Genomic DNA, 25,609 nt, shown 5'->3' with positions numbered 1-25,609 from the left:
AAAGATATCCCAAATGCACTTTAATTTCAAAATGTTTTTTTTTTCGGATACCCGAAAATACCCGATCATGTCGGGTACCCAATTTGGTGTCAGGTAGAAAAATTCAGTACTCGACTTGTCGGATACCTGAACCCAAAAACCCGACCCGCGCCCACCCCTACGTGTAAGTAAGCATTATTGTACACATGATATATCATTTCTCTTTTCGAACTATGCCAGTCTCCATTTTTCCCCACTATATTTTTCTAGAATTTTACATGTTATACTTGCTGTTATAGTAATAGCATGTAGAATTTTTTTTAATGAAAAGTATATAGATATATTTTCATTTTCACTATGTGAAAAATGACATTTTACTTCGCCAGGCGTTACTTCGGCAAAAATAAATTACGAAGTAATATATTACCAATAACTTCGGATGTTTAAAAACACGGGCTTCACTGTATTTTTTTTATATATTTTACTTCGGCACATCAATTTTGATGAAGTAAAAAATAATGAAAATACGATTGAGTGAAGTAAAAGATTAAAACATGCGACGGATTTTTTAAACCGTCGCCCAATTTTAAATCGGCGACGGTTTAATTTAACCCGTCGCTAATTTTAGCGACGGTCAAATAAAAACCGTCGCATATTTAAAACTAGCGACTGTTTTTTAAAAACTGTCGCTATATTTAGCGACGGTTGCTATTTGACCGTCGCTAAAAGTAGCGACAGGTTAAAGTCAACCGTCGCCGATTAAAAATTTGGCGACGGTTAAAAGAACACCGTCGTCATTTTCAAAAAAATTCCACCCCGGCTATATTTCCCTCCATTTTAACCGTCGCCGATTTAAAATGTTGCGACGGTTTTTACTAAAACCGTCGCCATTTTCAAAAAAAATCAATTCCGCCTGTTTTTCCCTCTATTTTCTTCCACCACTCTTTATAAATACATACAAATTCTCTCCAATTTCTTCCACTTCACTTCACAACAATTAAAATTTTTTCTCACTTACACAATTTTACAACTTCACAACACTTCAAATTTTTATCACTTACACGATTTTACAATTTCACAACACTTAAAATTTTTATTTCTTACACGATTTTACCACTTTACGATACTTAAAATTTTTATCTTTTACCCGATTGTACCAATTCATAACACAGATTTATTAAATTTTTTATATTTTACCGCACCAATTCATAACACAGATTTATTAATTTTTTTTTTTAATTTACCTAACATATTAGCGACGGAACTCATATGAACCCCGTCGCTAAGCAGCGACGGTTTTTGATATAAATTCCGTCGCACACTAGCGACGGTATTTAACATTACTTCTGTCGCACAATAGCGACGGTTTTGAACATGAATTCCGTCGCAAAATAGCGACGGTTTTGAACATGAATTCCGTCGCTAAATAATAATTAAGAGGAAGTTATATGATATACTACTTCATTATTCACTATAATCGATGAAGTAAAACACATTTATTACTTCGACACCGGTCCAATTCTGGACCGGTTTTTCTCCCAAAACCGGCCAAAAGACTTCGGTATTTTCAATACTACAACTTCGGGTATTATGCGAAGTAAAAGGTACATCTATTACTTCACGTCCATATACTTCGGCACTTAAGTACCCTATTACTTCAGATAATATCTGAAGTAAAAAGTGATTTTTGGCATAGTGTTTCCTGTATTTTGAAATTTTAATTCCGTCACTTAACCACCATTTGATTTGTTATGATATCTACCGAGAATCATATACAAAATCGAATGAAAAATGTAGTATTAAATAATTAATATAATTTTAGACGAATTTAACTTAAAAAAGAAAAAGAAAAAGAAAAAGAAATTGTCAGAAGTGGGATTTGAACCCACGCCCTCGTTAGAGGACCAGAACTTGAGTCTGGCGCCTTAGACCACTCGGCCATCCTGACTGCTCATGGGTTTCTGTTTATGTATAAAAGTTTTTATATAAAATATTTTAGTCCGACAAATCTCAGCTCAGGCCCATCTTGTGGAAACCTTTTCTTATTGGGTGTAAGCCCGTTCATCGCTTACCAAATCCATGGTACCGGCCCAGCCCGTTCAAACCAGCATGAACACAAATTGTGAAGAGTGTGAAGGAACAAATGGTATCAATGGTATTTCCCGATATTGAAGTCTTCTGTACTTCGCGATTCGCTATTATTTTTAAGATCGATTCAGACCTTCGAAATCTCAAATCGATACCCGAAATAGCGTCAAATTTTTTTCTCGGTATAGGATTTTATCATCGAGGGCTTAAATTTTATGTGTTTTTTTTTATTTATAATAAATAGATGGGTCAGGAGACTTTTTTATATAGACAAAAACTTGTGTGAGACGATCTTACGGGTCGTATTTCGTGAGACGGATTTTTTATTTGAGTCATCCATAGAAAAATATTACTTTTTATACTAGAAGTATTACTTTTTATTGTGAATATCGGTAGAGTTGACCTGTCTCACAGATAAATATTCGTAAGACCGTCTCATAAGATGCCTACTCTTTTATATAAAGTTAATCTATCTATATTTTTTATATAAAAAAATTGAGTATCAATCTTGCAAATAATGATAACAAATTTTAATATACTATTATCCTAAATGTGATAATATAAATATTTTCTAATTTTAATAGCGAATGTTAGACTATTTTTTAATAATTAAATGTTTTTGGAAAAAAATCGAGTGATAATATGATCGTGAATGAAATTTTATTTATTTTTAAGTGTTTGAACAGTTAACTTTTCAATATTCTTATTCATAATATAGGAATACATTTTTAGATTAAAAATCACATAATTATATACTGTCCGTCATAAATATATATTTGTTTGTTTTTCTTCACATAAATCAAAAAACAATTAATGAAAAAACAAATTACACACAAACTTCTCATTTTATCCCTATTAAATAAAATAAAAAATGATTTAAATTTTTAACACCTAGTTAATAGAAGTAGACTCCGTTTGAGTTAAAAAGTTGGAGGATAATTTTTTTTATTTAAATTTTGTTTATATTTTTATATGTGTTTGGATGTGTTTTTTTTTTTTTTTGTGTTTAAAATGTGCTCTGATAAAGCTAAAATAATTGATTTTTTTAAAACGCTTAAATTTTTAGTTTTTCGATTGGTTCTCTGTTTATAAAAATCTAGAAAACCAAAAACAAAATTAAGAAAGCGTATGTCTCTTGTTTTACGGTCTCACGAATCTTTATCTGTGAGACGGGTCAATCTTACCGATATTCACACTAAAAAGTAATAATATTAGCATTCAAAAAGTAATATTTTTTCATGGATGACTCAAATAAGAGATCCGTCTCACAAAATACAACCCGTGAAACCATCTTACATAAGTTTTTGCCATTAAGAAAGTGATTTTTATTTGTTTATCCAAAACTTAAAAAATCCAACTTAAAAAAATTTCAAACAAATCTCAACTTAAGGTAGAAAATGAATTATATATTCGAGGTAACAGAAATAAAAAATTACAAATAAATATAAAAAGTTGGTTATATATACATGTAGATATGAAAACCCATTAAACTAATATACAATTTACAACTTATATGGGTTGAGATTAGATTGGGATAACAAAATAAATATAAAGATCTAATCTAACCACACATATAGGTCCAACCTTATATGTAAGTAAAACCACATCTACTTTATAAATAATTTCGGCTCAAGCCTAATCAAACCACACATTTAGGTCCACCCAACTATTAAATGCATTATCATGTATTTTAATACAACCAGCAATATGCATTTTTTTTTCTCACATTGTTGACATTGATATGATGATATATAGATCTTTAATAGATAGCTGTTAACGAGAACATCAATGTTGGATTACAAATTCAGGAATATTACATCATTTATTAAGAAAGTCTTTTGCGACTGTATTAAGGGTGAATGAATTGAACCAGTTAACATTTCTCAAGCCAATTCGGAAAATTGTTGACTGGTATTCGAATGTATTGAATTCGAGCCAAACTTGAACATGTTTGAATATTTTTTTAGATCTGAACTCAGGCACAAATAATATTATTATATAAATAGATATTGAGCCTTCCATTTTTTTTCGAGTAACAGTTTAAATAGATCACAAAAATGTTCGAATCTATTTTTCAAAACTCGAACTTGAGCCCTGATTCGAACCGAACTTGAACCAAAAATTTTAATTTTTCAAGTTTCGAATCAAGCTCAAATATATCAAATTAGAGCCTTAAAATTTTCATCAACTTGATTCAGTTCGCTTACCCCCGTATAATATCTCTCTTGCATTTGTGACCAAACACAAATTCCCAAACATCGATTTTTTTTTTAAAAAATAAACTTTTAGATGTCTAGTATAATTTAACGAAGAAATGTCAAATGCAAGCATGCCTTTTATTACACCAATATACAGAAAAAAGCTAATGCCTCCAAATTTCCTCTTGCTTCCATTAAAAATCTAGATGTCACTCATATTTGTAAGTTGTATTGGACACATCATCAAATTTTAGAATAAAATATCTTCATTATAAATTTTCCTTAGGGTGGACCAAGGAATATTTTTTTGGAATATGTGGGGCCAAGGATTTTGATAGGAGGAGTTGCAATCAATTGTTAAATGCAATTTTTGCTTGGAAAGAGCGGTTGTCCCCACCCACACTTGTTATGCTTAACGAAGATATTTATATAATTAATTACAAAAATTTGTAGTGAGACGGTCTCACGGGTCGTATTTTGTGATACAGATATCTTATTTGGATCATCATGAAAAAACATTACTTTTTATGTTAACAGTATTATTTTTTATTGTGAATATTGATATGGTTGATCCGTCTCACAGATAAAGATTCGTGAGACCTATTTCACAAAAGACCTACTCAAAACTTATTGCGTTTATGGACCACAATTTACACTTGTAAATAGTCATCAGTCATATGTGGCAACTCCAGCCAAATTTTGTGTGATGCATTTCTTCTATATTATACCCAAAATAACAACTCCTTCTATATTATATATTCTTAAATATGTTTCATACATATTTGCTTATATTGTGTAAAAGAAATTTTCTCACTACGATTTAAACCAATTATATAACCTGAGATCTTGAATTTGGAATGAGAATTTGGATTCGAGATCTAATTATAATAAACCCGTCCCTACAAAATAAATAGAATCATATAAGATTAAAAATGATGTAGATAAAATTAAAACCAAAATCTTGATCTTTTTCTAAACTCGTCACCGTCCACAATCCACCATAAAACAAACGTCTCATTCACGTGTTAGTCTACGTTTATATTAAAAGTGTTTTTCTTTTATCTCAAGACATTATATTATATAGGTCTTTCATATTTTTATGAGAGTTGATAATTAATATTTAACGAATAATGAGAGATAATCGAAATCTAACATAAAATAAATTTCGTTCACCTCTGCTTTTGCCAAGATTATGTTGTCGTTAACACTCATATCTAGCACACCCACCACGCGCGGTTCCCCGCTCAGAAGAATCATGACGATTTCTGACGTAGTCGTAGGAAACTTGACGTTGATTTACCTCGTGGTGATTGCCGTGATGAAGGCGTATGGTCTGGCGACGGGACGGAGCTTCAGCAGCGGCTGCGTGCTCATCCTCTCGACGTTGGTAGTGGCCGCAATCCTGATCGCGACCCTCACGTACGATGTGTCACGCAAGGCAACGGATTTGCTGATGACTCGCGATCACGGGCACGAGATGTGCCGCGGAGGAATCTGCTGGCATGGAGTTGCCGTCAAATCGCCGGCGTCTCAGGTTCGTTTCCGCCTCCCTCCGCAACACGTACAATGATCCTTTATTGATACCTATATACTTTCTGGTTTTGGATCAATCGAAGTAAATTTGGACTGTCGAAGTAACTTCGCGGCGAAGCTTTCTCATAGAAACTATCGATTTTCCTTTTCCGATCAAAACTCGTGTAAATACATGCAATTTTCCTTCGAAGAAAGAACTAAAGGTGCGTGTTTGGCAGCCCTACAGTACAAAGTTAAAGTTTGTGTACAAGTATCTAAAATACAATGTACAGTTATTTGGTTCCAGAAGCCAATTAATTTGCGTGAAATGAAATGAACTTTTATCTGGTTCTTCATAAAATTGAATTGTGATTTGGCATAATTTCGAGCTCCAATTCTTTTTTATATAAGCTCAAACTCGAAAGATCTACAGGGAATTTCTCGTAATTATGTACAAAAACTCAAGCTCAATTTTTTAGTTGATTCTTCGTATTTTTTTAACAGAGATTATATATATATATATATATATATATATATATATATATATATATATGTGTGTGTGTGTGTGTGTGTGTGTGTGTTTGATTAAATATTGTTGAATCGATGTTTGTGTGTTTGATTAAATATTGTTGAATCGATGTTTCCAGTATTTGATTATAACCTAGAATATTCATTTAGACGATAATTCAAGGTTTCAGTTGATTGCTTCAACCTCGTGTGAGGAAAAATTGGAAAATGTCGGTCGTAGTTATAACTAGTATTTAAATCGGGATGATGTTATTACAAATTAATTATTATAAAAAAAATGAATCGTTATTTAAATTACAAATAATAATATTATTTACAAAAATAAAAATAAAAAATTATTTTTCGCTACTTTTGATTTTTTTTTAAAATACAACGTAACTCGATTAATTTTTTTGATTGATAATCACTGTCATATATCAAAATTTTAGATTGTGTTAGCCTAAGATAATGACATGTTGCTTATCGTGTTTAGTGTATTGATGTCGATCATCAACCTAAATACATATTTAATTCTTTAATTTCCGAGAAGCTATATATATTATTATTTTTTAACATGCGATAAATAAATATTTTTAAATCAAATTCAATAAAATTAATGAGAAATATTTTTTCAAATTCAGTAACTTCGTATAAATCTCCATGCACATACAATTTTGTGACATGATACGTGTTTTGACATATTTGATGGGAGTACAACAATTGCTTTATCAATATCTTTATCCAAATAGGCTGTGATTTACCCACGAGATCTTTTCATAATGTACATGGCAACCTATTATTCTTAAAGAAAAGTGAAATATATGATTATAAGTAATTTTTGTATAAATCAGAAAAGTTATTTTATCAACATTTATTCTGTGTATTCCAAAACAATACAATAAGTTTTATAAGGTGTTCTCTAATAAGATTCGTACTTCCCTTAGAATTTGTTTAATCCTTCCCATTACGGGACATTTTATGATAGCATGTATTCGTAAACTTTGTAATATAGAAGAAAATTAGCACATTAGCAAATACGTAATAATTAAAATTTTATACAAATAGAAGAATTATATTTTTTATTTCTCAATCATGAAAGACTGATTTTAAACTTAATGTTTCAATATTATCGTTGTTTTCATATGTAGGTGATTCATAATAATGAACAAATATAAGTTTAAACATTCATTGCATCTTGGAAAAATTCAACTCAAAGATGATGCTGAAAAAATGGTCATTTTAGAATTCAATTTTAGAGTACATAAATTTAGTAAGATAAATATAATAAAATTGATTTTCAATATAATATAGAACACTTCATTATTTATAATTTAAAATTCAAATAAGCCATCTCAAGAGACAAAAATTATACAATAGGTGCTTTTGATATAACTATAGCATGCATTAACTCATTCAAATTATGAAAATCTCGAATTGCATGCATTGGATGTCAAACATTTCTATTATTGAGGATAATATACATTTTCTTGGGCTCTCTTACTTTAATTTAAAAAGGCAGTTCAAGAGATACAATATACATATATTTTTGAAAGAATGTCCAATGGAATTTTTTTTAAGAGATAATTTTTAATACTCAACCAATTTTTTAAAGAAAAATTAAATAAATTAATTAAATATTGTATTTATTTTTTAGTAAGTATTTGAGCGGAAATTTTCCTATTTTGACAAAAACTTTGTTTTTATATATATATAGATAATTTTGAACACTTAACTAATTTTTTTAAAGAAAATGTAATTAAACTAATTAAATATTGTATTTTTTTAATAAGTAATTTGAGCGGAAATTTTTTATTTTGATAAAAAATTTGCTTTTTCATGTATAGATATATAGATTATCAATTGAAGCACTTGGCTTGAGTGACAATATGACACCTTCAAACAAACCCATGTGTCGTCGGATGAAATATACGACAAACGAGTCCAATCTTTTTAAGATATTTGTGTGTTTTTTTTTTTTTGACGAGAAGATATTTGTTAAATTTTAGATATTTAACATTTGCATGGACGAGATTACATGTACGACGGACAAACCATCTCAACTCAAGGACATGCGAGATGTTCACTTGAATGGTGGGGGCATTGGCCAATAGGTTAGGCATATACTAGAAGGAGAATCGAGCTTAGGACCAGGTAATATAAAAATTGATTAAGTAGGCATTAATGCACCAGACAGAGCAATTTAGGAAATAAATACTAAAAAAAAACAAAACAAATATCATTATTTACTCCGATGGCCGAATCCAACCAGTCTCCGACCCCGAACCAACTCCCATCAGGGTCGAATCCTAGCCAGCCGCAACATTGGTGCTATCAATGCAACAAACGCGTGTCCGTTGAAACCCTCTCAGATTTCCCCGATGTCGTCTGCTTCGATTGCAAGAACGGCTTCGTGGAATCCATTTCCGATTACCACACTCTCGGAAACCCGTTAGTCCAGGTCCTACGACTTATCTCCCAAACCGCGCTTGAGGACAACGGGTCACCTCGCCCACCTTCGGAGCCATCAGAGGAAGATTATCTTTGCATCGAGCTCGATGAATGGGATAACGAAGATGATGAAGACGACTATGATGAGCAGTCAGTTGAAGTCACTGACGAGGACGAGGTGGATAGTCGGGATCACTACCCCGAACATGGCTCGAATGATGCGGAAAACGAATTAGCTGAGCCGCGTGGAGAAGATGAAGCGGATGAAATGCTCAGAAGACGGCGAGAGTTGCTTCGGCCTGCGGCTTAGGGATTTTGCAACGCGAGCCGCCAGCCGACCCAATAGAATCCTCGATTGGGCAGAGATTTTAATGGGTCTGGAGCACCATCCATTTGATTTGAGATTACGTGTTCCTGAATCCGAAACGTATGTAGGGAATCCTAGGGATTACGTGGATGCTGCTGGGTATGAAGCCTCGCTTCAGAATCTAGCGGACAGTGATACCGGAGGGAGGCGTGGAGCACCGCCAGCTGCAAAGTGGGTGGTCGATATATTAGAGAGTGTATCGATTCAGAAGAAAGAGGAAACACTTACGTGTTCTATATGTAAAGATTTGTTGAATGCTGGTGAAAGTGCGAAGAAATTGCCGTGTGGACATTTGTATCACGGCGAGTGTATTTTAACATGGTTGGGGTCGCGGAATTCTTGTCCTGTTTGTAGGTTTGAGTTGCCCACGGATGATACGGAATATGAAGAGGAGAGGAAGAAGACCGTTTCATCAAGTTCTTCTGGCAGTGGTGCGAGTAGGCCTAATGCTGCCTTTGATTAAATCTCCATGGTAAGCTGTTAAACTGTCACCATATTTACCTTTATATTTGTGTTTGGATTTGAAAATTTATAGTTCCTATACTGTCGTTTTTTGTTTCATTTCATGTTCCTTCGAACTTTAAGAGTACGAATGTACGATTGGATTGTTAGATTTGGTTTTGGGATAGCATTTGAAATCTCCAATAAGAATGGATTTGAAATTCAAGAAAAGAAAATTATTGAGTCCATAAAAGGTATTTCAAATCCTTTGTTCCAATTCTGAACGAAATAGATGCAATTGATTTGAGATGTGAATTTGAAATGAAATCCTCTAAAATCTTTCAATCCAAATGCGGCCTAAGAGCAGTTTTATGGACGACAAAATATTTAACTCGTTCTTGTTTCATTGGTTGTGTTTTAGTTGAATTAATATTCAACAATCGTTTTAGATATCAAGAGTTTTATAAATTTTCTGGTTTTCCTTGTAAAAATATAGCGATCAAGAAAGACCTCCCCCCAGCATTAGAAAGTAGCTGTATTTTTTCCTACTACAGACTGCAAATTCCCAATTTCGAAGTGCTCGGTTGACTGCTGTAAATGAAGCTTTTCCTTAGAAATTTGGCAAATGATGTCTTAAAAGAGCATAGGATTTAATTTACCAAAGATATGGGTGCAAATTGCAATGCGGGTACCAAATGTATGCTGAGATCAAGCATCGAACTCTTGTAATTACTTGATGGTATTGTCATCCCAAGATTTTATATTTCATTGAAATTTAGTTGATGCAGGACTTTTTCACTGTCTTAATGATGAACATAACCCGAGTTTGTTAAAAGATGTTAGTGTAGTACTATTTCTTAGTTTTTATGATGGTGGAACATCAACTTATAAATACAAATATGAAATGTAGTACCAGTTTTTACGATGGTGGAACATCAACTTATCAATAACAAGTATGAAACAATTCATGAGAAGAGTGAAAGCTAGACTAAAGATGAATAGTAGACATTGAGAAATCATTGTTTATTTGTGGCTGCATTTTAAGTTTTATTTTGCTATTGTAATTAGAGTACCACGCAGATTTTCAATTATTTTACCAGACGATCCTGTTATCGGGAATACAACTGGTTTTTTATAGAACCCGGAACTTGATGATTTTCTATCCTTTCAATAGATTCTCTTGGTGGCAGGTATATGTCACAATTACTTTTCTTGAAAGGATGCAAAACTTATTATTTATAATTGGAGGCTAACGGATGGGTTTCTTATATTAAACACAGAGAGAGGTTTGTTACCTAAATGCCTAATGACTTCTTAAGTGCGATCACGTGTCTTCCTCATGTATGTGGTTGTAGCAATGGTCCCAGGACAATAAACCGATCGTGGTATTTTCTCTTATATCACAAAATGATCTAGATATAGTTGAGTCCATGATACCCATCCCTAGGCTCAAGGCTCAATGATTCGAGATTCAGCCCTTCGATGAACCGCCATGACACGAGCCACTGAGCGCATGCCTTAATGAGGCATGTGTCCTTGCACTTCGTGTCCTCGAGACTACTCACTTTTGTGAGGCATGTGTCTCACCTTAATTACACTTTGTGCCTGAGAAATACAATGCTCCTGCACCTTCATGTGCCTTGCATTGCTAGGCCTAACATCTATGATCTATGGCTCTGCACTTCTGTATGATATCTTCAATTTCTGTTTGCTAGAAACCATTAATGTCATGTTATAGCCATTTATATGCGGATTCTATTTTGATTCTAGGAATGCTTGCTTCTTAAATTTTTGCGCACCAATTTGTGGCTTTACGTATCTTTACCTGTTTTGCTAGGATTTTAGCTGGATCATGTTCATCAGAGATTTAGGTGCTGGAGTTGCCAACATCCAAAATTCGCAGAAATCTTGGATTTGATAAATAATTAGTAGTGATGGCTGCGAAGCCACCGTATCTGAGACTCATGTCATGTAACTTGGTAATCAAATGTTGAGGATGTTTTGTACATAAATTTGATGGTTTGATACCGCTTTATTATGTTTTATTTTCAAGAAATAATCGATTTCGAACCTCAAATTGTTTTGAATGTCTTCTCTGTACTATATATACACTGATTTCATGGATGCTTATGTTTTGGGAAAGTTGATGGGTGATTCTATGATATATAAGAAGAACCTTGTGTATTTTTTGTATAAGATATTAGTACAATCATTTCAAAACAAACACATGTCGGTATTTTTTTTGTTTTTAAATGAGATGTTCGTGCGAAAATCTTGTTTGAATACACTGCAAGTGTTTCTCCAGGTTGTAGCAAAGATTAGTCTCAAGTTGATGTAAAAATAGACGTAACAGTTGATATATTAGAATATTTGAAACGGGAGTCATAGTTTAATGTCATGTTAGGGTTGTAAACGAATCGAGTCCATTTGCAAATTTTTCAAGATGGTTCGATAAATATTTCACTTGTATTCGAACTTATCGAAATTGAGCTCAACTTGAATATGTTTCGAACTTTTTCGAGTCGAAATCGAGTTAAAATTATTTTGTTGGATAGTCCAAGAACATCAAATATTTTGTCAATATAATATTATATTATCTATACTATATTATTAAGTGTGAGACACTTACAATAAGTAACTTATGATGTCATGGTATGTTTTAATAATATATATTAATATATATATATATATATATATATATATATATATATATAAATATAATTGTTAAAATTTTGATATAAATTAATATAACTCAATGAAATATTTGTTCTCTAAGCAATAAGTTGCAAGTTCTATTCTTATTTGATTTTTTTCCTTTTCTTTTTTATATTTATTTTTTAATTTATACATCAAAACAATGTGTAATTCTTCATTATTTTTTATAATTATATTTGAATCTTTATTTAAATATAAATCAAATGAATTGTAAAAATCATTATATAGTCGGTGAGCTAGTTAAATATTAAATATGTGTGTGTATAAATTTCGAGCCTTTCGGATATTTCGAATTTTCGAACTTTAAATCTCGAATCTTAATATTCGAGTAATAGTTCGAATAACTAATGAACAAGTTCAACATTATTCAAAACCCAAGGCTTCCAATTGCTCAGGCTTGCAAAGAGAGGCCCAAGAAACCTAGTGGACAATCATTTTTACCATGAGATGAACGCCTTTGTTCCAAATCCTTGCATAGGGAACTGGGAATTTTAAAGCATGACACAACATAGGAAATGATAGCCTGTAATACCCGATTTGATGAACACTTCTTCACCTCCATCAGAGAACATTTTAGACGACTAACCTGAAATTTGATTGCAGATATGATCCCTAAGCGAAGAAAATTGGATTATTTTGGTTCGAAGAGAGAAATTTGGGAGCCCTAGGTACAATTAATGAACATGAACCACCACAATACATAGTGTTGTCTTAATCTCATCGAGGACATTCATCGACTAGCTCTGGTCAGAATTAACAACTTGGTCAAACACCGATTCAGACAACTGGAGACATCTCTTAATCTGGAGACAATCATGTAGGGTTGTACGAAAAAAGATGAGATTGTCATCGACAAAGAAGAGATAAGTTCACGGTAAATTGGCCTTCAGTCTCTCGCTGTCGATTTTTTTTGTGTTCAGTTCCTGAGTATTTATTTAGTACCACATTTTCACATGAATTGTATCACTATTTTCATATGAAGTGTACCAGATTTTGTATGACATAGTACCACAATTTTGTGGGTATAGAGTGAACCAAAGAAATATTTTGATTTAAAGATTTTTCACCAACTTTCCCATAAATTCAGCACAATAATATCTTACTATTTAATTAACGAATTCCAGATCGAATTTGAGAAAGGTCTCGGGCCAGGTTGGATCCGGTTTCCCAATCAAGTTGCAGAAATATCATATGATTCAATTAGAATTTCAAATTTAATTTGGGCCCAGACGGGTTAAATCATTTCTGGAGTGAACCGGATTATGTTGGACCGAAACATTGTAGTAGTTAAACGGCGTCGTGGCCGTCAAAATTCTGACTCTAAAACCCTCAACCCTGAAAAACGCGGCAGCTGTAAGGTTTCACCTACAATGGCTAAAAGCAAAAGCTTCTTCTTCGAAGCCCCAAGTGATGAGGAAATCGATCACGAATCTGAAACTGAATCCGATGATGGGGAAAGTGGTGTAGCAGATCCCGAACTCGATCCTGACTCGGAAATTGAAGAAGAAAAAAGAGTCCCGAAAAGCAAAAAATCTCAGTCACCATGGGACTTCTCGTCGTATTCTGAATCAGTCTTCGACGAACACTCAAGGCGGAGCACCACTTCAATTGATGATAAAATTTCGAAAGCTCTCAAACAACATCCTATCCCGACAGCTGTTGACTATGATTCTGATGAACATTCTGATCTCGAACCCCATCGCCAAGTATTTTATATAGTTTCTTGGTTCTACATGTTAAATTTTGAAGTAGAAGTGGATTTTGTTGGTTTGTTTTACTGATTTTTTGGCTTTTTAATGGCACAGGAGGATTATAAGCCGGAAGACATCGACGAAGAGGAAACCAAGAGTGGGAAGGATAGTAAGTCCTTTTTTGCACCAGCGGAAGGGGTGAGTTTCCAATCTAATTCGTTTTTGGAGCTCCACCTTTCGAGGCCGTTGCTTCGGGCTTGTGAGGCTCTGGGCTACAGTAAGCCGACTCCCATTCAGGTTTTTACTTTTTTTTAACAATTTGTTCAATTCTGATTTATATTTGATTTTGATGAATGATTTATGTGGTTCACTTGGGTTATTTTATTTGTTTTGCTTTACCGTAGGCTGCTTGTATACCTTTGGCTTTAACTGGACGAGATATTTGTGGGAGTGCTATTACGGGTTCTGGAAAGGTATTTCATAGATTTAATGGAAAAATAATAATTCATCTTGTGCTAATGTTAAACATTTTGTGACTCTACCAAGAAATTTTTTTCCTCATCTTTAATGTTGCTAGGGGTAATGTAATTTTGTTGTCAATTTTTATTAGACCGCCGCGTTTTCTTTGCCAACCTTGGAGAGGCTGCTATACCGACCAAAGAGTAGACCAGCAATAAGGGTTCTAATCCTCACTCCGACAAGGGAGTTGGCTGTTCAGTAAGTGATGCTTCCTGTGAAGTTGTTTTATGATGCTCCATGAATGTCCCACACAGGGATTTAGACTTTTCTGTTCTCTTGTTATTTTTTACTATTACTTTTTGGTGGATGAGTATTGTTATTCTCTATATATGGTTCTTTATATGCAAATAGCCATAAAAGAAAGATAATGCCTGCGTGCATTTTATATTTATTCTTAGGTGCTGTTCAGTGGTAGATATATATATATGTGTGTGTGTGTGTGTGTGCAAGAGAACAATGAGACATCAAACTTACACTTTGAAGTCTCCGCCAAATAACTTCAGATTCTTAACGAAAAATCACTTAATCTGAATAAATTGAGTGTTGGATCTCGGTTTTCTACACGCCCAAACGCAGTGGAAGTTTTAAAATTTTTTATTTATTTTGACAATCAAAATATGTTTGGACGCTCGTATGATTTTATCAAAACATTCATAGGGCGTTAGAATTTTATACCTTTGGTGAATTCAATCACTTGGCTCCAACTGATCCGGTAAAGGCGGATCTAGCTCTTGTTGTAAATCCCTACGAACATTCTTCGATCTCCTAATCCGGTCCACGACTGGAATATTTATTCCTCTTCTAAATTGCACTAGAAATTTAGAAGAACTTTTGCGTAGAGATGAGACACGAAGAAGAAATCGACTCAACACAATAAGCCGAAAACTTCTTGGAATAATCCCCTAACTTTCGAGAGCAGCCCCCTTTTTTTGAAGAGCCGAAAGTTGCTTTTTTAAAACAAAAATCTTTCGGATGCTTCATTTTAAAAATAAGAATAAAATCTTATCTTTTGTCTAATCTACAATTTACTTAACTAATTAGATTAATTAAGTCAATCAAAAGATTCTACAAATATTTGGGTGCCAAAAAATTGAAACTCTCGGATGCATGTTATTAAATAAGAATCAAATTCTTATTATTATTTTTTTAATCATTTCTTTACTTAATTAATCTAATTAATTAAGTTAATTAATGATTCCAAAAAATTGCATTCCATAAGTCTCGAAGATCATAATCCAATTTTTGTGGAGGCTATGATTTTAGGTCAAAAATTTTAAAATAAAAATTACATGACCTAATTACCATAATTAACATTAATAGGCTTGATTAATTAATTGGGCTAGTCCAACTAGTTTAATTAATTAATCAAAGTCCATTACCAACTTTAATTATTTAGTATGTTGGACTTGTACTCTTACAAGCCTATTAAACATACTCCCCACTATATTTAATTTAATATTTAATAAACTCAACTTTTGAGTTTAATAAATTAAATATATTATAAATTCAACATTTGAATTTAATATTACAAATTCAACTCCTTGAATTTATTCTCTCAAAATTTAGTTATCATAAATTCAACTCCTTGAATTTACTATATAATATAAATTCAACTTCTTGAATTTATTCTCTCAACGGGAACAAACTATCCAGTGCTTGTGTGACCCTCAATGGTTCAAGGATACAGCTAGCCGTGGGTTCACAACTCTTTGTGATTCAGAATAATATTTATTCTTATTCGGGCTTACCCTAGTTAGCCCCATTCTTTTCATCAACACCTTGATTAAGAATGTCAGAACTCATTTCTGATTGCACCCATCGGATCATGGTAAGAGCGTCTAGTAGCATCGCTCCATGATCCCCTAGGTATCACTGATAGTGCCTGCAAGAACCAGTCGATTATGATCAACGTACAGTACGGTCCCTTCATCTCATATATCCCGATCGAATCTGCAACCATTGGTTCATCGAGGGTTGCATATTAATTCGATAACTATGTGTTACATATAATAGTGGCATCGCGTGTACTATTGGAGAACTCCTTCTCCAATGTACATCTCATACTCTGGCCAGAGATTCCATGCACTATTATTACATCAGATCACATAGGATATCCACACCCGTAGGTGAGCGGTGAATCCCCGACTACAATGCACTGGCTCCTATATGTTTCGCAATTGTACCCAACCTCGCCACCTGATGACTCTCCTGGAGCCGGTAAACGAGTCAAAGCACAGCCCTAGCATATAGAGCCTCAGTGTTGTCCCGGGTCGTAAGGACTAATGGTGTACAATCATAACCACGGACTTATCCTCTCGATGAATGATAACCACTTGGAAAGTCCGAGGGAGGGTTGTTCGGTATAATCATCATATGACTACCCATCTGCATGTTTGGACATCTCTATGTCCTTACCAAGAAACGCAGTACACAACATCACAGATGCTAGTCTCGAGCTCAAGCGGCCTTTATCCCTATTTTAGGCGGCTGAATCGACTAGTAACGAATTTAGAGTATGCAGTGTTTACAAATGAGTTTCAACATCGAAATACGATTCATTTGTATTAAAGCATAATCAAGGACTTTATCTATGCTGTTTGCATGGGTATACAGATAAAGTATAACAAGACCATAAAAAGTTAAATTATATTAAAATAAAGATTGTTTATTTCACTTGAGTCAATAAATTCCCTAGCCAACCGTTGGCTTGCAAGGCATCTACTCTAACATTGAGCACTGAATATATCGAATACACTAGGTGGCTGAGAAAGTATATTGAATTTCTGAACTCATTTGAAGAAAAGCGATGGGAGAATTATGTGGTGAGTATATAAAGATCATTTCCGTCATCTGTGCATCACGACATTAAAGTTTCAGTTCTCTGTGGTCTAAGTCGTGCATGGCAGCATGGTGATTGAAGGTTATACTGTTTATTGTTATCACTTTGGTACTCCAGCAACTAATAACATATGCTTACTGTGATGGGCTTGCTTGTGATAAATTTTATATGCGCTTTTAAAAGATCGATACTAATGACTTTGGTACTCGAAAGTTCTAAACCAGTGACTAAAATGTTGCTTGTTGTGCATTTGTACTTTAGCTTTCTTTTAAGCATTCTGCAATCTATTTTGCTTTAAATGATGGCACTTCTGTTTAATTTTCTTACTGTACATTAAATATTGTGCAAAGTTTGAAAAAGGTTGCTCCTATTGTCTTAAATGTGTGAACAATTACTGCTGTGCATCATGCTGTGATCTCTTGATGTCTCGATGCTATAGTAGTCGTTTAATAACTTTCGTAACAAGTAAGTTAATATCCATTTAGTTGGTTTTCATTACTTATTTTTTCAACCAATTTATGTGAATGTTCCTTTGATTGACTGCTTGATTTTGTTTTTCAGGGTTCATAGCATGATAGAGAAACTTGCTCAGTTTATGACAGATATCAGATGTTGTCTGGTTGTTGGTGGTCTTTCAATAAAGGTCTGATTGTGTAATTAATAAATTTCCTTTGGTGGTTTCAGATATAAATAAGCACACATTAACAAAAAGGTTTAATATGTATTATGTACGTAGCAGGATCATTGTCAGCAAATGTTATTGGTCGAGTAACCCTAGATGCAAAGTTCTGGGGTCTTAACCCTATCTTCAAAGTGAATGGTTTTTTTTATGTGCTTCGTTAATAATTTCGACATCATCTAATCCGCTGTTTTAAGACTGGTAGTCATATCTGGTTTCATCAGTAACAACTAATAATATCCTGTTATGCTTGTTAATATTAAACACAAAGAAACATCCATTTAGATCTTTGCATGGATTTGATTTGTGGTAACTGAATATTTTTCAATTTGATTTGAGGGCATAATTATTTTACAATGCACTTACTTTTATCGAGAGTATATTGTTTATACCATGCACTTAATTTTAATCTGGCTAAGCGCCTTCATTTCTTAGGGTTGTATATGAAGCCCAAAAAAAAATCTGAAAACTTCATTATTACAATTATATCGTGTAATAATCTTTAAAATAACTAGTTCAGCGCATGAGTTATCCTATTTATATGTGTGATTTGTCATCTGACCAAAAATTATGATGCCAAATACATGATGAGGTTTATTTTATCTAACAATTTCTGAGGTATTTGGTAAATGCTGATGTGAGACCATATTAGGTGCAAGAGGCGGCCTTGCGGTCACTGCCGGATATAGTTGTTGCCACTCCAGGGCGCATGATAGATCACCTACGCAACTCTATGTCTGTTCATCTGGATGAACTTGCAGTTTTAATACTTGATGAAGCTGATCGGCTCCTAGAGCTTGGATTTAGTGCTGAAATTCATGAACTGGTATATCATTAGGAATTTTTCATTTTTGGCCGAAAATGCATGCTTAATGTTATTTTTTATTGTGAAATGTCAGAATCATGTTTTAGGAATCTAGTTGCGTCACATAAAAGCTTCAGTTGCATTGATGATATTAATTGTGAAATCCTTGTGATTCAAACCATTATTCCATTTTACCTGAAAATAACTGGGGCCTGTGTTCAAGAGCGAAATTTTTTCCCTGTGGATATTATTTTGGTTAATGGAAGATGCTATTTGGCAATAATCCCTGTTATTTATTTTCATACTTTTTTACTGCTGTAGTGATGTAGTTAGCCAACTCTCTAGATACTAGTGCATCTGTTTAATAGCACCCATATATTAACCGGGTCACGAATTTAAAATTAGCATTAGTCATTTGAATATCTAATCTTTGGAATATGCTATTTTATTCGATCGATTCTGAACTTTATTTTTTGAGGTAACTGATATTGTTCTATCATTCAGGTCAGATCATGTCCTAAAAGGAGGCAGACCATGCTCTTTTCAGCAACCATGACTGAGGAAGTCGACGATCTAATCAAACTCTCTTTGAACAAACCCTTGCGCTTATCAGCTGATCCAACAACAAAGCGTCCGACAACTTTAACTGAAGAGTAAGTGGTGGCTTTGTTACGATCCATCATGAATTGTTCAAGATCATGTGGGGGTGAAACTGCTGCATTCAGTTGAAATGGAGCATAATTACATTGTGTGCAGGGTTGTTCGTATACGTCGATTGCGAGAAGCAAATCAGGAAGCAGTTGTTCTTGCATTATGTTCCAAAACCTTTACGGATAAAGTGATTATCTTCAGGTTTTTGCCCGTTTCAAATTGAATTACTTACCATTTTGATTCACACCGTGCATGAATTTGTATTTTGTCTCGGGTCGCTACATTTTCAGTTTTATATTATTTATACTGTTTCTGCTTTGAGCTGCATTAGCCACGCTGCTTGGTAGCTTCTTGCTTTTATCCATTTGAACAGATTGAAAAATAGATTAAAAAAAACTTACAGGAACCATCATTGTCTGCTCACGTGGTCTAGGCCAAGGAATTTCATTTCTTGCCCTCTGGATGGGATTTTGATAATGACCACAAACTCAACGTGGGTGATTTATGATGATATTGATAGCAACTTGAATTAAGCAATCTTTTAGGGATTTCACTGAAATGTGCCATTTTTCATTTCTTGGCATTAGAAGCAAGACAAACATAACATCCTGGATAACCATTGTGCTGGTTAGTTGATGGCTAAGACTTTAGATTCTTTATGTGGTGGATGGACATCTTCATTTTGCGTCTTAAGTTAGTCATGAGGACATCAGGCATTATATCTGTAATTTCTTATACATGTTTGCCCAATGTATTTGCATGAATTAGAAATCATAACATGGAGCCTTGAGCTCAATTTTATCTTGCATTGAAATTGGGTTGCGATTCCATTTATCAGTGGTCATACCTCATCTTTATGGGGTCTAACATTCAGATATCGTTCCATTATTCATCGACCGTAATTTGTTGCCTTCATGGAAAATTATCAGCTCTAAATTCTATGCCTGATTGATTTATATTTATTTTAGCGGAACCAAGAAGGCTGCTCATAGATTGAAAATTTTGTTTGGGTTAGCTGGTTTTAAAGCAGCTGAACTTCATGGTGACCTCACCCAGGCTCAGCGTCTAGATGTGAGCAATTCTCTGCACCATTGTGTAGTAAGTCTGTAAATTCTTTCAATCTCGTGTCATGATATACGTTGTTTATGCGCAGGCCCTCGAAATTTTCAGGAAGCAGCAAGTTGATTTTCTGATTGCGACAGATGTTGCTGCTCGTGTAAGAATAAAGTCTCTTTTCACTTTCACATAATTATGGGGATATTTTTAAGTTTTCAAGGAATTCAAATTGATGGATCTTTTTCAGGGTGATAGTTGCGTTGCTTGAATAGTTGATCTCTTACTTGGAATATCGCTTTGATCCGTCGTTTGTTCTATCTCATCTTTTAGGGTCTTGACATTATTGGTGTTCAGACAGTTATTAATTTCGCATGTCCTCGGGACCTTACTAGGTAAGTGATGGTTATGTATTTTTCAGTCCATGTTCTTGCTCTTTCTGCTTTTATATCTAAATTCCGAATCTAGCCTTCTCCACTTTGAATCTTTCTATTTTTTGTTATCGCCAACCTTTTAGTTAAAATACTTGTTGTACCGTATAAAACAAGCAAGATACTCCTATGCAGTTACGTACATCGAGTGGGTCGGACAGCTAGAGCTGGCAGAACAGGGTATGCGGTTACTTTTGTAACTGATAACGATAGGTCTCTTCTAAAAGCTATCGTAAGCATCTATTTTCCTCACTTAAAGTTGTGATATTATTGTATTATACGTTCAGTCTTTTATTTTTAAAAACATTCTCGATTGAGAGTTTCTTGAACTTTGTTTCTTTTTCAACTCCGGCTGTCGGGTGTCGGGTGTTTCCTAGAATTAATGAATCCAAGGTAGTCAAGTTAATATAATATTTGGATTGTTAAAAAAAATATGGTATATGATTGATTTATTTTATGGTTTAACCTTAGGTATAAATTCATAAAATCCTCGACGAGGTAACTTATTTGGTGGGGCTATAGAGAGGTGCAATTGAGCCTATAAAAGTTTACAAAAAAGTATTTTTGAAAGTTAAATATCAAAATATTTAATTAATTATAAAATTAAAGGTAAAATGGAAATTTAATTTAAATATTTTAAATTAAGGATTAATTTCTAGAGGTTGAGTACTCGACGTAAGCTCAAGCTTAATGCATTAAAGCTCGGTCAGGGCTCAAAAATGTACTCGAGCTAGACTCAAACTCTATGCAAACAATACCCCAATCCAACTTTGATGTGAGGAAATTAATCCAAGTAAATCTCTTACTTGGGACACTCATAGTTGTTAAAAGCAAGATAGAGAAGTCCCTGTACATGTGAAGGAGTTGTCTTGTCTGATGTTTATATCGTCGTGAGATTCAATTACAGTTGATAGTTGATCACCTAATTTATAGTCTGTTATGGATGTTATGTGGTGAAAAGATTTAATCACTTGAAAGAGAGAAAAAAACAAGGGAGGGAGGGGAACTATAAGCATAAAGCTTTTGCTTCGGAATTATCTTGGTTCTAAGACTTCTCGGAGTAACATGACAGGTTAAAAGAGCTGGTTCAAGGCTGAAGAGCCGAATTGTTTCTGAGCAATCAATAAAGAAGTGGTCTGAGATAATTGACCAAATGGAGGATCAAGTGACCTCAATTCTTCAAGAGGAAAGGTAAATATCATATTTCGCCATCTGATTTCCTGTACCAAAACCTCATGGTTTGCATTAATTTTTTTAAATCATTGGATCGCTACAGGGAAGAGATGGCCCTAAGAAAAGCTGAAATGGAGGCAACAAAGGTTTTATTATGGGAGATGCTTTTTTCAGGGATGGTTTCCTTTTGCCTTTGCAACTAATAAATTATTATTTTGTTCTTTGATACTTTGTAGGCTGAAAACATGATCGCACACAAAGATGAAATCTATGCACGCCCGAAAAGAACATGGTTTGTCACAGAGAAGGAAAAAAAACTTGTAGCGAAAACAGCAAAGGTAATTTCCCCTGTAATGAATGCTTTCTTGGAATTTACATATAATAGGCTAGGGAAGTCGTTTATTATTGCGGGCATTTGAAATGCTTGAACTTTTATGAGTCTAGGTGGTCTGCTGTTCTTGCTGTTGGGCTAACATACCTGTTTTATGATGGCAATCATGTTGGGGTTTTCAAGGCATATCTTTTCAGAGGTTTTTTTGGCCAATATGAGAGTGATAGATGGCACCTTTATGAGTTGGGTTACTTTGATTGAATGCTTGTGGTGATGACTAGCTTCAAAAGCTTGATGCATATACCTCGTTTTATTCTATCCAAGTAACCTCAACAGAACTTTTGGGATTCCAAAATGCTATCATCTATTTTTAAATAAAATTTGTAGATTGCTAATTTATTTTTTCGTTCATCTGTTGATTTAGTTGCTTTATTTATCTTAAATATACCCTTTATGTAAAGTTGTCAAAATGGACTGGGCCCGGCCGCCTAGTAGGCTGGTTGGATTTGCAATTTTCCAACTTGTCCAAATGGTGGATCACCCCGTCCCGCTGCCCTTTTTGACAGTTTTACCCTTATGTGGCATTGTGGCCAATTGGTTGTCAACTCATAATCAAGGATTTAAATGAACTGAATATAAAAAAAAGTTAAAGCTTAAATTCGACTCGAATTAAATATATTAGAGCTTGAGTTTGATTTAAAGATTGAAAATTTAATTATTTTAGTTCAAATTCTGGTTGAATAAAGATTCGGCTCGAAATATTCGAACATGTTCGCGAGCTACTAAAAAATAAAAGCTCGAAAGTCGAAATATATTTATTTAACATATAATTATATCATATTAATAAAATATTAAAGCTCACCAGCATTCAGTTTATGTACATAATAATTTGGACTCGAGTTCAACTCGAAAATTATTTGAACATGTTCGAGTCCCGCTCGAATTCGATAATTTCGACTATGAATCAAATATTTTTCAAGCCAATTTGAAGAAACCGGATTCATGGTGGTTGTTTCACCCCTATAGTTGAGTTTGCTTTTGGTGCATTTACATTTTAGACTCTTTCCTGTCAAAACATTTCTTTGTTAGTTTGTGTCAACTCATTTAGATGGCACTTGCAAAACCATTTTCTAGGAAGTTTTGGATAAGCAGAAAGGTAATGGCAAAGATGTGATGAGTGCTGAACAAGCAGAAGAGTTGAAGATGAAGGAAAAGAGAAAGCGAGAGCGTGAGGTGCTTGATGCATAACATTTATATATTTTTGTATACATTATGATGTCAAAAAAATTTACATTGAGCTATTATATGTCTAGAAAAATTTGCCCAGGAAGAAACGACGGAGATTGGAGGCAGCTAGAGAGACATTAGAGGATGAAGATGAAATCAAGGCACACATTGTCTTCTCTTCTGATTTGTATCCTATTACTTTTCTGAATTTCATTTGAAATGTACACTACTGTGTTGTAAAATTATACACGAACAGTAGGTTCCGCTGATATTTAATATGGCATGCGGATTATTAATCTATGCATATTGCTAACATTTGGTTGATAATTTTTAATATCAAATTATCAGGGAAAAGAGCAACATAAGAAAGAAAATAATGGAATCCCTCTTGTTGATGTGGCTTATCGTCGAGCAAAAGCAGTGAAAGCTGCGAAGAGGGCTGTTGATGCTGGGAGAATTACGAGAAAGACGGATAAGAAGTTGAAGCATCATGTCCAAAAGAATAAATCTAGAACAGAAGAGATGCAGGAACTTTTCAAAGATGACATGAGTGAGAAAAGGCAGAAAAGAGCAATTGGAGGAGGTGGGAGGAAGAAATCATCATTTAAGAGCAAATCACGGTATGAGATTCAATGTGGTTCATGTTTTATTGCTGATAACCTAAGCCTCAATTTATCTGTCTATTCAGACTAAGACAATTTTATATGTGCAGTTATAAGCGCAGATAGATTAAAAAGGTTCCCCAGTACGTTGTGTTCGGATTCTGCTCTATGTTCACACTGCTGTATGGAATGGACATGCAAACATGGCCCATGGGATGAATTAACTGGTCAGTTCATCCTTCCGGCGAGGCCAATCCTGGGTTTTGATAAGCGAAATTTACTGACACGAGGAATCCAGGGAGTTTTGATTTAGTTATCCTTGCTACTTGTGCATTTAGCAAAATGTGTTCTGATACGTTTGATCTAAAAGTTAAACTTATAATTTTAACTTTCAAACCTGGAATAGAGGACACAAATTATTCAGTAAAAATTGCATTTTTTGATTTTTTTTCCTGATTGAGTGCGATAACCAAAAACGCAAGTATGATTTGCTGGTGGATGTTCATGAGAGCACGCACATATGCACGTATTTGCATGTAGTATATGTAATGCTGAAAGTGAGCAAAATATCCTGAACATCTTTGTTTTAAGTGAATGTTATACCTCTCTTATGTTAAAGAATGTCTTAAATTTTTAAGCAGAAGCTAAGCTAGTTTATAGTAGTTTACCGAATCAAACACCATTACAAATGATAAAGGGCAAAAATAAATACACATTAATTTAATCATTGTATTGGAGTTTTTTATGAGTTTATTGTACTTTTAAACTATCTTTATCAAGTTATAATATTTTTCAAAACTTTATCAATCTAACTTAAATTTTAAAAAAATATTCATGGTACCCAACCCAGAGAGTGGGCAGGACAGCAACAAAACAAACCCCTCACTTCTTGTATTGGTGGGGACTTCAATTATATTATAATATATATTATTTAATGTATGATGTATATAAAAATATATATTTAGGATTTTTTATCAGTTTATCGTACTTTTTTTTTAAATTTTTTTATCAAGTTGTGTTAAAAAAAAATCTTCAAAATATAAAATTTGACGGTCGATATTATTTATTTTTAAAATGATATACGAAAAAAGGTAAAATAATGACTAAATAATTTAATTCAAGCTATCATTACCGGCAAAAACTTGTGTGAGACGGTCTCATGGATCTTATTTGTGAGACAGATATATTATTTGGGTCAAAAAAATATTACTTTTTATACTAAGAGTATTACTTTTTATTGTGAATATGGGTAGGGTTGATCCGTCTCACAGATTAAGATCCGTGAGACGGTCTCATATAAGACCTACTCATCATTACCATCTTGTAATAACTTATGTTTTGCCACATTAACAT

General features: G+C 33.7%; 2 protein-coding genes and 1 non-coding gene across 3 annotated transcripts; 2 read left to right on the top strand and 1 right to left on the bottom strand.

The window, feature by feature from the left end:
* Nucleotides 1-1,843: 1,843 nt before the first annotated feature.
* TRNAL-CAA (transfer RNA leucine (anticodon CAA)) lies at nucleotides 1,844-1,927 on the bottom strand. Its single transcript has one exon. It is a non-coding gene; the product is annotated as a tRNA-Leu (tRNA).
* Nucleotides 1,928-8,387: 6,460 nt separating this feature from the next.
* On the top strand, nucleotides 8,388-11,579 carry LOC140832639 (E3 ubiquitin-protein ligase CIP8-like). The gene is given in 3 exon segments (XM_073196758.1): nucleotides 8,388-9,030; nucleotides 9,032-9,571; nucleotides 11,386-11,579. Coding segments are annotated over 2 exon segments (1,026 nt in total). The 5' UTR covers nucleotides 8,388-8,535; the 3' UTR covers nucleotides 9,563-9,571; nucleotides 11,386-11,579.
* A 1,923-nt stretch (nucleotides 11,580-13,502) lies between these two features.
* Nucleotides 13,503-24,699, top strand: LOC140832631 (DEAD-box ATP-dependent RNA helicase 28). The gene is made up of 19 exons (XM_073196746.1): nucleotides 13,503-13,961; nucleotides 14,061-14,243; nucleotides 14,351-14,419; nucleotides 14,557-14,663; nucleotides 17,866-17,947; nucleotides 18,636-18,809; nucleotides 19,293-19,441; nucleotides 19,545-19,640; nucleotides 20,408-20,510; nucleotides 20,593-20,655; nucleotides 20,826-20,887; nucleotides 21,059-21,155; nucleotides 21,996-22,114; nucleotides 22,200-22,242; nucleotides 22,333-22,434; nucleotides 23,562-23,660; nucleotides 23,741-23,824; nucleotides 24,012-24,274; nucleotides 24,367-24,699. Exons 1-19 carry the CDS (start codon nucleotides 13,518-13,520, stop codon nucleotides 24,380-24,382), a joined length of 2,355 nt encoding a protein of 784 aa, XP_073052847.1. The 5' UTR covers nucleotides 13,503-13,517; the 3' UTR covers nucleotides 24,383-24,699.
* Nucleotides 24,700-25,609: the final 910 nt, after the last annotated feature.

The sequence above is a fragment of the Primulina eburnea genome, chromosome 5 (assembly GCF_022965805.1).
Source record: "Primulina eburnea isolate SZY01 chromosome 5, ASM2296580v1, whole genome shotgun sequence".
Lineage (NCBI taxonomy): Eukaryota > Viridiplantae > Streptophyta > Magnoliopsida > Lamiales > Gesneriaceae > Primulina > Primulina eburnea.
Note: the sequence above shows the minus strand (reverse complement) of the source record. Positions and strands in the feature narration are given on the sequence as shown.